At 34.4% G+C, this 15,593-nt stretch overlaps 1 protein-coding gene across 1 annotated transcript; it reads left to right on the forward strand.

Moving 5' to 3' along the window:
• Nucleotides 1-5,627: 5,627 nt before the first annotated feature.
• On the forward strand, nucleotides 5,628-8,664 carry LOC7458422 (uncharacterized). Its single transcript, XM_002324878.4, has 9 exons — nucleotides 5,628-6,061; nucleotides 6,343-6,529; nucleotides 6,615-6,748; nucleotides 6,837-6,949; nucleotides 7,033-7,276; nucleotides 7,701-7,853; nucleotides 7,949-8,028; nucleotides 8,125-8,174; nucleotides 8,249-8,664. The coding sequence occupies exons 1-9, from the start codon at nucleotides 5,639-5,641 to the stop codon at nucleotides 8,395-8,397; spliced, it is 1,533 nt and encodes a 510-aa protein (XP_002324914.2). The 5' UTR covers nucleotides 5,628-5,638; the 3' UTR covers nucleotides 8,398-8,664.
• Nucleotides 8,665-15,593: the final 6,929 nt, after the last annotated feature.

The raw sequence follows: 15,593 nt of genomic DNA on the forward strand, positions 1-15,593 counted from the left end.
CTTTACCACGCTTTGTGTCAAAACCAAATTGATGCTTGCATCGCTTATAAACTTGATGGAGGAGATAGACCGAGCTTGTCCTCTTGGAAATGATTGAAGAGTCATATATTTCGATCGTCATTTTCTCCGAAAATTATGCAGATTCTATACTTTCTTTGAGGGAACTCACCAAGATTGTTGAGTGCATGGAGAACAAATGACAGATGGTTTTACCTGTTTTCTACAAAACTGATCCAGGTCATGTTCAAGATCTGACTGGGAGCTATGGAGATGCACTTTGCAAGCATGAAAGACAATGCGCATGTTATGATGAAATTTCTTTGGTTCTAGTGGCTTATTTTACTTGCTGCCTAGCTTGTCTTTGTTCTTGATTTATTATGCACTGCATGCAGGGATGAGACCAAGCTAATTAAGGAACTTGTTTCTGACATTCAGAAGAAATTGCACCATGCGCCATCACCCTCAATTGTTTCAGAACGCCTTGTTTGGGTGAAATCACGCGTTAAGAACATTGAATCATTACTATCATTTGGATCAACCATTGTGCTCATCGTGGGAATCTGGGGGATGGCCGGTGGTATAGGTAAGTCAACAATGGCTGAAGCTGTATATCATCGAAACTATCGTCAACTTGAAGGCCATTGCTTTTTCAGAAATGTTAGGGAAGAAACAGAGAAGCATGGACGAGCTCATGTACAGCAGGAAATTCTTGGTGAAGTATATAAGAGAATATGCGCACAAAAGTTTTACCCCAGGCCTTTAAGTGAATGCTTCAAAGAAAAAAAGTCCTCCTAGTTCTTGATCATGTCTATAATACACTACATTAATTTAAAATATTTAGTAGGAGATGATGGTTTGTTTTGCCAAGGAAGTAGAATCATTGTGACAAGTAGGGATAAAAAATTTAAGAGGTTATAATTTTAGATAAAGACAAAATTTACACTGGTGTCATAACTTTTTTTTTTAAATGCTTATTAAAAATATATTTGTCTCAGTAAAGCATTAAATTTATGTTATTTTTGTGTTTTTTAATGATTTTAATAATTAAAAAATAATAGTTTTAATATATTTTTAAGTGCAAATAGTTTTAAAAAACATTTACACTATAATATCATGCATCATCTCTTGCTTTTAAACAAAACAATTCAATAATCAAAGTTTTTTCCGGATCGAACCCTTAATCCGGGTTTGACAGCTATATATATCACCTTTTTATTTTCAAAAACCTAGAGAATTTCTGATGATCCTTCTTGTCGGTCATCTTTCCTGGATCAGACCAGACACCAACGCCCATTTATCTTTCACAAAGACTAAACATAGGATTGACATGAAGCTCTCTTCCTTCATACACAAAACCAAGTTTTGTTCATTGCCATTGGTGCACTTACTGCTTAACATTGAGCCAAATGGGTTACAACATCTCTTACTAAGAATTGCCAAGTTGCTTTCAAGCTAATAGTTGCACAAGAACGGTTTAAAAGTCCTCCTCAGGTGTCCATTACTTCACCCAAATGCCTCTGAAATTATCGATTTTCCATTTCCTCAAGATTTGACTGCTAAGCACGCAATGGAAAAGGCCAAAAACTATTCAATATAGTAACTATCCTATCCATGGTCTTCAATAATGCATGCAAAGAGGTATACATACAGCAACTTGAGAACATGCAGTGATTTTCCACTATATATGGCCTGCTGTTCAACCCCATTGCAGGATATAGTAACAGATATTTTGGAATTGTGTGCCTTCAAGCACACATTTCTTGCACCTAATTTCTCAAAATGTTATGTAGTTTCAAGGTTTTAATTATTCGAACTTTTCAATCAATCTCTATGTCCAGAATTGCGTAGCTTCAGCTATCTATATTCAATTATAGCCTCATTTCATTGTGGTGTTGTTACCTCTCACCATCAGAAAAACTACTGTGAGCAAGCAAACTTTGTTGTTGAGAGGATTAATATCGATATTTGATTGTTTGTTTTTGTTAAAGTTGGCAATTAGTGTTAATTAATTTTACTAAAAAAGAAGTTTTCGAAATGGTTTTTGATTGTCCATATCATGGGATGTCAATTAATATTATAGGCAGGTTATTACGCCTGCAATATTTTTCCACACTGAACTATCTTATCTTATGTGATGCACGAGGATTTTTAAGGAAAATTTATTTTTTTTAGTTATTATTATTTTCTATTTAGTTTAGAAAAATATTTTTTTTGTGCTAGTTTTTTTTTTTCTATTTAGTTTAGAAAATCAAATATTGAGATTGATAATTTTATTTTTTTTCCCTATTTATTTCGGACTTATATTACTTTTCCTTTATTTTTGGATTTACTAATTTGTTTATGTTGGTTTTTGGAATTATTTAAGTATTTGTAAACTTTCTAAAGAGTCAAATTATAATAGAGTTTTCTCTTCAACAATAAAACTACAAATTAGGGTTTTTGTGTTCTATCATATTTCAGTCATTAATCTGTTTTCTCTTGTTATTGTCATATTGTTTGTGCTTCCGTATGTGTTAGTTGGTTTCAAGCCCAACGATCCTAGGTTATTACTTGTTGTGTGTTGTAATCCCAAGTTATTTTTGCTTTGCTATGTGCTACAGAACAATCATGGTAGGAATAAGTAACAGGGTGTGTTCAGTAGGAGGAGAGGATAAGGAAGGTTTTTTTTAGGAGAGAAACATTCAAGAGCTCATGATAAAGGACATACAGAGACAAATTATGAAGCTTACCATGCGGTTGGCTTTAAAGCCCTAACATGAGGAATAAAAGACTGACCAAGGATCTCTATCCAATACAGAAAACCCATTGCAGAGGAAAATACAGAGTCACATCATACATCTTACGGCCTCAAGACGACTGCGTATTACATCATAGCAAAGTGACTAAATGAAGGTGAAACCTCCTTGTTTAAGGTTGAACGCTCTTGCGCACCCAGCATCCTGTAATAAAAAAGGCCTCGTCATTATAAAGGTGTTAATGCTTTAGTTTAGTTTTCAATAAGAACATTTAGGCCTTTAACGTAGAAAGGGTTTTTTCAGCTTACTCTGCTACAACGAACTGTTAACAAGGTTGGTGCCATGGTTTGTGGACTTGAAAGATGTTAGTGTCATGACAAATGATATCAAAGACAAGGGTTAGGCCAAACAATGGCTTGTAGGAAGAACTCATAAGCTAGTGTAAACTCCCGGTTAAAAAAAATGAGTTAAATTAAAATTTAGAAAATTTAAAATTTTATATCAAAAGTGAAATTGGAAAAGGTATAAAAGGGAAAATTCATATTATATTTAAAACGAGAAATTCATATTAACATATTTAGGGAAAACTTGCTTAGAATAAGGGGGCTTGGATTTTTATTTTTTTTATCGTGCAAATATGAGAAATTATTATCAGTCGTGTTGAATTGTTTATACTCTTGCTTCTTTTTCCTTTTTAAATTGAGAGCCTTTTCATATAAATCTATCATTTTGACTAGCTAGTAATACTAATTTGATCACAATAGTTTTGACTCCTATTAAAGTAAAAATAAAAATAGGAATTTTTATTTTGATATTTATGATGGTTTAGAAAGTCTTATATGATTTCTACTAAAAATAGGCGTCTTATGGAAAAGTTCTTCAATAAGTGGCACCTATTGTTAAGTTATGCCCATGAGTAAATAGTGCTCTTGATAGGGAAGGATATCGTAAAGATTTTGGTTTTCAAATTAAACTTCTTAATTTTGTAGGAACTTTACAAGCAGATGAGATCATCAATTGGTTAAAAAAAGTTAAATGAATTTTTAAGTGTAAAAAGATTCTAGAACATATAAGGGTAAAACTAGTTATGATCCAATTGAAGGGTTGGGCTTCTGTCTGGTAGAAACAATTAAAGAGGTCATATGAGAGGTACGAGAAGTCGAGAATTAGTGATTGAGACAAGATAAAAAAGAAGATGAAAGATAATTTTCTTCCTTTTAACTATGTGCAAACACTATACTAACGACTCCATACGTTGAAACAATGAGGTAAATCTATCAATGATTATACTAATGAGTTTTATTAATTAGTAACAAGAAATGACTTGGTAGAAATAGAAGAGTTGTTGATGGAAAGATATCTGAGTGATTTATATTGTCCATCTAGGACGTATTGTGCATGCAGTCTTAGTAGACAGTTTCATAGGCATATCAAAGGGCTTTGACCATTAAGAAACAATAGCTAGCTAGGGCAGTTAGTAGGAGTTTCCGGACAGATCAATACAATAGAGAAAGACCCAACAATAATCAAAGGCCAACCATCCCCAAGCCATACCTACTCAACAAACTCAGTAGACAACAAGTCAGAGTACAAGTCAGGTCTCTAATTCAACTTTTTTGAATTCATTGTTATAAGTGTGGTGAATTAGGGCATTGTGTTAAAGAGTCCAGTAAACTAGAAACTCTTACAAGTAATTATCTATGGATAAAGGAGCATGTGGATGATGTGATTGATCCAGTTTTTGATGACTCGAGATAGTAGTTGGGAGATTCTGCATAGAGATGGTGGTATTACCTTAATCATACAAAAGAGTTTGTTTACACCTAAAGGTGATTTGGAAGAAGATTGATGGTTTACTAACATCTTCCATTCAACATACACTATAAAAGATAAAGATTGCAACTTAATAAAAAACGTAGCTACGAGAATACGATGTCCATAGAGGTAGTAAAGAATCTCTAACTAAAAATCGAGAGCTATCTTAAACCCTACGAGCTAACTTGGTTAAATAAAGACACCGAGGTAATTGTGGATAAACATTATCTCGTTTTGTTTTCTATTGATAAGAGATATTTGATAGTGTTTGGTATGATATAATATCTATTTTAATAGAATTTCATACATTAAAAATGGTATAATATGTATATCCTCGGTATAAAAGAAAAGCATATATTATTGGTGTACAGGAGAGAGGTGGTGGTTATTGAAGGCAAAAGTAAAAAAAAATGTTGTTTTTATCCATAATTACAGAGAAGGAAAAGAAGGAGAATGAAGAGAAGGTGGATAGTCTGGATAATATGAATATAAATATAATGTGGAACAAGTCATTGATGATTAGTGATGATTCCATCAAGATTAAAGGTGTTAATTTTGGGAATTGATTCTTGGGATATCTTATCTAAGTTCGGTAAGGAACAAGGAGCACAATGGAACTAGCTAACACTATTTTAAATGGTCAATAATAGCGATAAAGTGATGACCAAAACTCGAGGACGAGTTCTCTCCAATCCAGGAAAACTGATATAAGAGGATTTTTAGAAAAAAAAATATTTTTCTAAGTTATTATTATTTCCTATTTAGTTTAGGAAAATATTTCTTTTTATGTGGTGATTTTTTTCTTCTATTTAGTTTAGAAAATAAAATATTGAGATTGATAATTTTATTTTTACTAATTTATTTTATTATTATTTTTCCTAATTTATTTTATTATGACTTTCATTACTTTTCCTTTATTACTTTTTCAATTCTCTTGCTATTATCTTATTGTTTGTGTTTCTGCTTCCATCATTATGACAGTATAAAAGTGCTTGTTGCTTGTTGGAATCCTTGAACATAACCACAAATTTCAAACTACATTGAAACGTAAGAGATTTTCTACTAGATATATTTCCATGAAGTCTCCAATGGTTGCACTTCAATGGCTTCCAATACTAATGCTCATTCCAGTTATGCACTCAACTTCTGTGACTGCAAAAGGGTTGCGCATACCGCGGTTGGCTCGACTTGGAGGAATGAACAATCCAAGGGTGAAACCACTGGGAAGAATTTCAAGGAATTCTGCAAGTTTTGCTGCATCAAGTATTTATCACAACTTGCAGACATTTTATTACAATCAAACACTTGATCACTTCAATTATAGGCCTGATAGCTTTGACATGTTTCAACAAAGATATGTCATCAACTCAAAGTATTGGGGTGGTGCTAATTCCAATGCACCGATCTTCGTTTACTTTGGGGAAGAAGCACCATTAGAAAATGACTTTGGTGATATCGGGATCCTCGCAGAAAATGCCCATCGTTTTAAGGCTCTTCAAGTTTACATAGAGGTAATTAACAGTGTGTGAGAATGTTGCTCATCTGTATAAAATGCTTTCCTTCTTTGTTTTCATGGTCAGGTGGTGGTATTCTCAGGTCGTCTCTCGTGCCTCGAGATCATGACCGCCTTTTCGATTTCATTCAAAGAAATATCCATGCTGAGATAAGGAATACCTTGGAAATTCAAAGACAAGGATTCTGGTTCTTCCATTTAGAATAATTCTTCTTACAGAATTCTAGACAGTAATCCTGAACAGCTTTCTTTGCATCTCATTGGTTTTATTCTTGTCAGCACCGATACTATGGGAAATCAATCCCATTTGGATCAAGGAATGAAGCTTTCAAAAATGCTAGTACACTTGGATATTTCAACTCAGCTCAAGCTTTAGCAGACTATGCAGAGATAATCATCCACGTAAATGAGAAATTCCATGTTCAACGCTCTCCTGTGATTGTCGTTGGAGCATCATATGGTGGAAGTAGGCTATTTGATTACAAATTTGTTTTCGACCCTTTGTTGATTTGCTTTAAATTTCTTCTTTTGATTCCAACTTGTTCTTGTAGTGCTTGCTTCCTGGTTCCGGCTGAAATATCCACATATTGCCCTCGGAGCTCTGGCCTCTTCAGCTCCAATCCTGTACTTCACTGATATAACACCAGCGCATGCTTATGTTTCTATTGTCACCAAAGATTTCAGAGTAAAGAACAAATTCTGATGTTTTGTTGATTTTGTTTTGTTTCAAAGCTCAATGTTTTAGTCAATACAGGTTTGATTTATGCTTGCAGGAAGACAGTCAGAGTTGCCATGATACTATAAAAAAGTCATGGACTGTGATTGACAAAATTGCTTCCGAACCTGATGGTCTTTCAATCCTGAGCAAGAAATTCGAGACTTGCAAGTAATGCTTTGGCTTTTGCTATCAGGTTTTGATTCTTAGACTTGAAAATTGATGGTCCTGCCTAATTTTTACTCTTCGTTTAGGCCCTTGAACAATTCTTCTGAGCTCACAGACTACTTGGCCGGCATATATATGGCTGCTGCTCAATATGATGCGCCTCCATCCTATCCAGTAACCATGGTCTGTAAAAGCATTGATGAACCTTCCTTTGGAAATGACATTCTAGGTAGAATATTTGCCGGCATGGTTGCTTATCAAGGAGAACTCCCATGTTATGTTAACGAACCCACCAAAGAAACCGAAACCGATGTTGGTTGGAGTTGGCAGGTAATTAGTGTTAGAGAATAATATAAATCATTTATTGAGAACTCACTTAACAATTTAAGTTTTTTAGTTGAGATGGTTTTTTAACATGGTATCAGAGTTTTGATGACCAAGCAGTAACGAGTTTGAATCCCATCACTCCTATTCTATTTGATAAAAATTAAGCACAAGGTTAAGCGGTCACGAATTCGAATCTCACCACCCTTATTCTATTTGATAAAAATTAAACACAAGATAGCGTGGACCTGTGTAAGTTTCAAATCTAAAGAAAGACCTCACTTAACAGCTTAAGCTTTTATATTAAGATGGTTATTTGACAATTAAATAATTGTAAAACTATGTTTTCTTATCTTTATTTAGAGCTCAAACAGATGTAATCAATCCTATATTTTTACAAAGATGACTAACTTTGCATTCTTGTGATTAGACGTGTGCTGACATGGTGATACCTTTCGGCATCAGCAATGATTCCATGTTTCAACCATATCCATTTGATCTAAATGCTTATATCAACGACTGCAAGGACGAATACGGAGTCCCTCCTAGACCACATTGGGTTACTACTTATTTTGGAGGCCATGTATGCTGCGCTGCCATTCTCCTTCCCCCTTTCCTTTCCCTGGATCATTTAGTATTGCATAAAACTAGTCTGTTGATTTCAATGGAAACCTGCAGGATATAAAGCTGATTCTCAAACGGTTCGGTAGTAACATCATTTTCTCCAATGGACTAAGAGATCCTTACAGCAGCGGCGGGTAACTAATAACAACACATCTGATATCTCCTGCTAATATATATTCAGAAGCTTATGTTCATAACATTGTTTAACACAGTGCTGTTTCTCATCACAGGGTGTTGCAGAACATATCAGACAGTGTTGTTGCTATCACTACTGTGAAGGGTATGTTTTGATGATGAACTTGATTATCGTCGTAATGAGGAGAAGATTTACATAACATATGCTCACGACGACAGGTTCTCATTGCTTGGATGTACTTGCAACAACAAAAAGCGATCCGCAATGGTTGGTAGCACAAAGAAAGGAGGAGGTCCGGATCATTCGAAAATGGATTAGAAATTACTTCTCGGATTTGGATGCTTGCGAAAAAGGAAAACATCGCTAGCTCAGTAGTTTTCAGAATGTGTGGAGCTTGGTACTAGGAAATCAGGGTAAACCAAATATCTCAAGGCCATAATATAAATAAGAACTACCCCCATTGATCAACTCTCCAGTTTCTTCTGCATATCAGTTTTTCCCACAGCATGTAAAACTTAAATAATTCAACTCAGCAGGAAGAGTTCTGTCACAGCAATATACATGAAAAGGACAGCTTAAGACTGGTCCAGGAAATCAGAACTGACCACTCAGGGGAATTCTCAATGCAGCCATGATTTTCTGCACTGTCCATGAGGAAGATCATAATCTGAGAGTAGAAGTCCGCATCTTCCTAGAGGTCAAATTATTCACTTTCAAAACATCTGCCTGTATCCACAGTAAAATAAACAAGCAAGCAGAAAAACTGATGAATTCAGACAGTGAGTTCCTGCCATTTGGTAATGATTTCTTGCTTAGTTTGTCATCATGTTTAAATATATGCTGGCTGCCGCACCGTCCACCATAGAACTGATGAATTCAGACAAAATGTTAACAGTAAGATTAATTTCTGAAGCTCATTATGCTAAAAGAAGATAGCAAGTGTTTTTTAAGTTTGAGCAAGAGATTAGGAATGGATTAAGCTATTATTTTGTTAATCTTGATCAAGGTTATCATAAACCAGAAATGAATGCAACAAGAACTTGACTGATCTGAAAGTTATACATTATAAAATAAAGGGGCATGTGCTTCAGCAAAAACTATGTTCACAGATTGACCTTAACAGTGACTTAAAGAACAAGATTAAATACTGTCAACGTTGTCTGTCTAGGCACAAGGACAATAGCAAATTGCTCCTTCCTGCCCAAATGCTAAATGTTTTTACAGTTGCGGTTTGAAAAAATCTATAAATTAATTATAGTTTTTTTTTCAATTAAGATTTCAAGAGAGAATTTTCCGTGAGATTCTTTCAAGATTAAATATGCACTTTTATAATTATGATCGGAGCAGAACGCAATTTCAACTGCACCTTGTTATACTACCAAGCGAACCCTGAACGTGATCCAGCGCTAGCCTAATCCATGAGTGGTGAATTTAATCTCGATTAACGCAAAGACTGATTATAAGATGATGTCTCACTAACTGTAAATTCAAATAAAAATATAACATGCAAAAAATATGAATTCGGGTTCAAAGAGAGAGCATGCCATCCTTTTATTTTCAAAGATTTTCTGTTGTTCCTCTCAGTTCTCACTGCCACTTCCTGCAAGCACTAAAATGCAGGATTAGGGTTATATGCTATCATTCTTCTTTTCCTTTTTGGCTACACAGTGCAAATTGCGGTGTGCATGAAAAACATCATTTTTTGTGTTTTTTTTTTTTCATGTGAAACACAGTTTGCGCTACAGGAGCAAACCAAACATTCTATGAATATCATGACATTGACGCAGTTTTATCTCATCTCAAACCAAGATCTTGGACCATCTCCACAGAAAACAGGCATCCCCAGCTATGCTACGACAAATTTAGTAATGTAGAGGGAAGGATGACGATGTTACATGGGTGGTGGGAGGGCGTTTGCGGTGACTATTAGCTGCCCAGTTGCTTTCATGCTAGTATTAGTTACACAAACACTGTAAAGTGTCGGACTGATTTATCCATAAACAGTTCTCGTATTGCTAGGAGCTTTGGTGGTTGGTCGATTTTTCCATTTCTTCAAAGATTTTACAGCCAAGCACCCCATAGCAACAGCCAAAAACATTAAAGCAGATTGGAGGCACACTGGGCGCATATGATAAACTTGAGCCCAGAAAAACACCAAGTCCAGTCCAATAGCCTCACTTAACCAATCTTGGCCACAGATTTATATATCCTCATTGAATGGCTTGCCTCCCCTTAATTATTAATCCCAGCCAATTAGTTTGACTTGGTGACTCGGTGATGTAGAGTTTGTCTGGGAGATACGGTTAAATTATTTTTTCATTAAATTTTAATTTATTTTTTTTATACTAACATTTAAAATATATTTAAAATATATTTAATATATTTTTAAGCTAAAATCACTTTAAAAAACATATTTATCATACTCTTGAACAAGCCTTCCATCCAAGCCAAGTTTTGCTTTTAATTATTTTAGATATTTACCTCGGTAAATTTGAGTAATCTAATAAGTTGGTTTCTGACCCGATTAAATCTATTTCAGTATTTTTATTAAAAAAATAAAACAAGATTCTTTTGAATAAAATAATAAAACTCAGTCGAGCTAAAACTCAAGCTCTATTCGGTGGCTGCGTGGATGAATGTCTGCCAATGTTATCGAGAGGAATAAAACTGATGTTGATTATATTAATTAATTAACGGTTGAATTTGTCTAAAGTAGTGCTATATTATTTGATTTGAGATTCCACTCATAAATGCTTAGATTAAGGAATGATGATCTTACCAAAGAAATCTCTTCCAATAATTACCTTTTAAAGATCTTCTTCGTGGGGTTTTATTCACCAGTAGTTCGAACCCACGAGACCAATAACTGATATTTTCTCCTAGCAATATTCTAATTTCCAAAACAAGAAGACTCTCATCTTAAAATAGCTATATCTTCATAAATTAACATTTGATTACATATCTTCTCAGTTCTTCACCGATTTATTTTATGTTTCCAGTCTCCGAACAGTAACCAAACGTAACGTAATTCCTCGTAGTATAGTTAACGACTTGTCGTGTACATCAAAGAAGGAAGAAAAAGGGGGGGAACAGACAAGACTCGAGGAGACGAAAGTCTTGACCTTGCCGAGATGGGTGTTCGAATTCTTGATTTATCCGAAGGTATACAGGTGTGGGTGGCACTGTATCGCCCTATAGGGAGGAGAGGGGGGCAAGGATTGACTAAGGCGAGTAAATCGTACAATCATGTCGAGCTTTAAGAGCATAAAACCTGGAGAGAATCTACAAGTCATGACCCTCGGAGAAAAGCCATCGCTCGAGATGTGAAGTTATTCGAAGAGCATGAAGGGAGGTTGGGCATAAAGGGAGCCGCATGGTCCCCCACTTCGCCCTTTTTGCCGAGGTAAAGCCCGTCCACACCATGGCCATTATCGCTCTGGGTCCTCCATCATTCCCATCATCATTTATTTTATGATGGTTTATGCCCACGCCTCAAATAATTCCTTCCTTGGAGTCACACATGGGGATCATTTAGCATCGGACTTGCTTTTTGTCAAGGAATATAGAGTTACCCTTCCAAGATATGGTTGTTGGAAGCTGTCCACAGCTAGCTAATTCACTCATCTAATCAAGTTAATCAACAGAGGGAAAAAAAAAAAAACAAAAAAAACAGAGAGAGAGAGATTGAAGCATGATTGTCAATAGTCTACACAGTGTAATTTCTCGATTTGATCTTGAAGTTTAAATAATGTTTTAATTAAATAATATCTTGATTAATTAATTAATAATTGTAATCGCTAATAGTAAAAGATCTGCTCTGCTTTTTGGATCGAAAAGCATGTTTTTCAACTCAAAAACACAGGAACAGTAACTTAGACAAACGGGTTCTAACCATGGATTCGACCCTCTTCAGATCAAGAAGGGGGGAAAAAGGGTAAAAATCCCAAGTTTTGACGTGGAAATAAACGAGCAACAACCACCATTGTAGAAGACCTCCTCCTAAAACCTGCATCTGTGTCCCTGTCTCTGGGCTGGGGACTACTAGGCTGCTAGCTGGGCAGCTGATGCAGAAATAGTAAATGTGATGATGAACGTAACTATCATTTGGAAAGGGAAACTTGTGGAGTAAAGGAAATGAAACAGAAGTCCTCGCCTGAAGTTCTTTCCTCATCGCAATATTAATATTTATACTTTGGTAAAAGGTACAGAGGGTTGTTGAATCGCACAATTATGAGGCAGCTGTAAAGGATTAGGACCTCCTTGGTGGTGGTCTGAAAGGGGCATTGGTCCAAATTTACTATTCAAGCAATTAATTTTAGAGGCTTGATACAGTTTTATTCAACTCAAAAGGGTCCCCTGCTGTTCTTACTCCTTCCCCCCTCACATGTATCTCGGGACCAAGTGAGGCTACATCAACCCAATTTCACTTATCAAACTAATAATAAATAAATTTAGATTTGTTTGTCGGTAAGTTGACTTGAAAAATTCTCGATTTAAATCTCAATTTTAGACGAGTTATAAATTAAAATGAAAAAAATATCAATCTGATTAAATTTAATTGATCTAGATTGGATTTTTATAGGTTTGATTGGCTCGGACAAACTTAATTCTAATATAACTAGATCAATATTAAAAAAAAATTTAAAAAAAAATAAACTAAATCAACACAGTTTTAACAAAAAAATAATTACCAAGAGTGAAAACTTACCCAAAAAACCAAATCAACAAGGTTTTAATTTTTAGAAGAACCAATTCACTCTTATATTTTTATTTTTTTTATAAGTGCATTTCTTCCATAATTACAAAAGATAAGCCTTGTCTCCAAGGAGAAACACGTTCGTTGATATTGGGAACTGGATATTCTTGATTTGGTTGTGGTCCTCAGCCTGGCTCAGGAGAGCAGTACAAGAAATCTGCCTAAGGATACCCACTAAGAAAACCATCACACATGGGGCATAATATGACACGAGGCACACACAAGATGCTAAATCCAGCAGGGGATTTGTAGGGATATGCGAACCCTAGGGAAAAAGATGTAAAGATCAGAGAGCATATTGCATGAGCATGGCAACCTTACAGCATGAAAAAAAGAAGAAAAAAAAGCTGACAAAACTGAAGAGGAGAGAAGGAAATCAACACCTTGCAGTTCCATACTTGTTTCCGAAAAAGCAAAGCAAAGTTAGATTTATGCTTATAGAGATGTTAACTTTGGTTACTTGTAAATTATGCTTTTTATTTAAATATAATCATTTTAGCGTTTCAAAAATGATTTTAAAAAATATTGAAATTTTTTTATTTTTTCTTTACTTTAAATTAATATTATTTCAGTGTTTTCATATCATTTTGCTGTGCTAATATCAAAAATAATTTTTAAAAAAATAAAAAAAATATTATTTTAATATATTTTTAAATGTTTTGGATTCTTTAACAATGGGTTGTGTTCCATTGTATGAAGATGTGTGATGAAATTAAGAATTGGGCCAAAGGATTGAGACAAGGTTGAAGTTTTTTCTTAATTTTTACGATCATCATGTAATTAATTGAAGTATCATTTTGAAAGATTTGAACAAGAATGATTGTTTGTAGATAAAATAATACTAAATTCATTGCCCCACCTTGGTATCCCATCTTCTTTCTAATTATGCTAGGAAATTATTGAAGCATTCTAAACCAAACGAGTCATCATGCTCTAGATCTCCCTCTTCCAATTAGCTGCAATTTGCATATCATCATGGAACTTGAAAAGAAAAATCTTCCTCGTCGATTTGATTTGAAAAACACATGATTCAAAACACAATCCTCGTCGAGTTTCAACCCGTGACCTACCTAACCAGCGGCTCGGATCCTTCTCCGATAACTCGTCGGATCAGGTTCTGGTTTTCTTCTTCTAAATTCCTTAAAACTTAGTTAATGTGAAAGGCTAGTGATGGCTTAACAAGGTTGGAGGCTGCCTGATCTTGTCTTTTGATTTGCAACTAAAAAAAAAAAAAAAAATTGAGAAAAATTAATGGTTAGAGCCGTTTTCCCTTCTTTCACACGGCTGGTTTTACCTGCTTAAAAAACAGATTTGAAGGCAAATCAATTTGGTAGGGAACTAATACTTATCAAGCACACCATCATCTCCTTTTCACTGGTCTTCTTACTTGACCCTCCTGCCCATGTTCTTAGAAATGGCCTTGAAGTAACCAAAATGACCTCCGCAAGACCACCCACCGACCATTATTTATTTTGGGGCTAAAAAAATGCTTATTTTCTAACCCTATAAATCAGATCATAAAAGTCTTTGTATAGCACATGCAAGCTGCATATTTTTCTTAAGATATGTTAATATTTTGATGATTTTCTCTTGATGTTTTAGTCGGAATTCGCGTAGCTTGTTTGTTTTTTTAACGAGAAAAATCGATAAAATAAAACAAAAAAATTAATTAAAACACTTCACAAATTTAAATTCTAAATAAATCAAATAAAATTAGTCATTCATCATGCTAGTTTTAGATCACGTTTGGTTGTTGTTTCGAAACAACAACCAAACGTGATCTAAAACTAGCATGATACAAAAAACAAGTATAATAAAAATAAAAAGAATATAATTTTTAAAAATATATACAAATTTCTCGACCAAACATGTTTCTATTTTTTCCGTCCGAGGCGGTAACAAAATGCAACCGGAGCATCATGTAACGAGGAAGGAGAGCCAAACGTTGCCTCCATGGAGGGTGGAAACATGTGAGAAGGTTAGATCATGAATGCTTCAAGAGAAAACAAATAGAGCACAAAGGTTGGAGCTACAGTTTCATGGCGGAATTGGGAGGCAAGATTTCTGTACAGCAAGAGAAGGGAACAAATATAGTGGGCCAAATGGGATTGGACCATTTTTTGTTTTTGCCGGTCCAAGCAGTAAAATTCCCCCGTGTTAAAAGAAAGTCAAAAGACAAAAAGCTAGGTGACAGAGAGGAAAACAACAAAAGGGCAAGGAATGAGAATTTAGAGAATCAACAAGGGTGAAATTGGAAATGAAAAGGTGGCGTGCTTTAACGGCATAAAAAGCTTTCCCTTGAAAAGGTCACATCCCTCTCAGCTATCCACCTGTCTCTCACAGGCCCCCACTCCCGTACACATCATCGTAATAAAGTATCTAAAAAAAACAACTTTTTTTGACAATTAAATCCTTTATAACCGGTTATTAAGTTTACAATTAACATGGTAATTTTGTAATTTAGAGCTTGATTTTGATTGTTTTTTAATTTAAATTGATTTTTATATTAATTCAGTCACGTCTAAATAATACAATTTAATCATCCAATTACATCCATACATCCAGATTCAGTATTTGACACTGTCATATAAAACACTTTTAAAAAAATTTAATTTTTATTTTATTTTATTTTAAATTAATATATTTTTTATAATTTTAAATTATTTTGATATACTGATATCAAAAATAATTTTTAAAAAATAAAAAAATATTATTTTAATATGTTTTTGGAATAAAAAACACTTTAAAAAATAACAACTACCACACTTCCAATCACTTAAATTTTTTTAAACCTGTTTAAGTTAAAA

The sequence above is a fragment of the Populus trichocarpa genome, chromosome 18 (assembly GCF_000002775.5).
Source record: "Populus trichocarpa isolate Nisqually-1 chromosome 18, P.trichocarpa_v4.1, whole genome shotgun sequence".
Classification (NCBI taxonomy): domain Eukaryota; kingdom Viridiplantae; phylum Streptophyta; class Magnoliopsida; order Malpighiales; family Salicaceae; genus Populus; species Populus trichocarpa.

Excerpts from the sequence above, each read along its gene's own strand:
- LOC7458422 (XM_002324878.4), top strand. The coding sequence starts at position 5,639 with ATGGTTGCACTTCAATGGCTTCCAATACTAATGCTCATTCCAGTTATG. Across the intron at positions 6,530-6,614 it reads TGGAGCATCATATGGTGGAA|TGCTTGCTTCCTGGTTCCGG; the intron begins GTAGGCTATTTG and ends TTGTTCTTGTAG. Across the intron at positions 7,854-7,948 it reads CTACTTATTTTGGAGGCCAT|GATATAAAGCTGATTCTCAA; the intron begins GTATGCTGCGCT and ends GGAAACCTGCAG.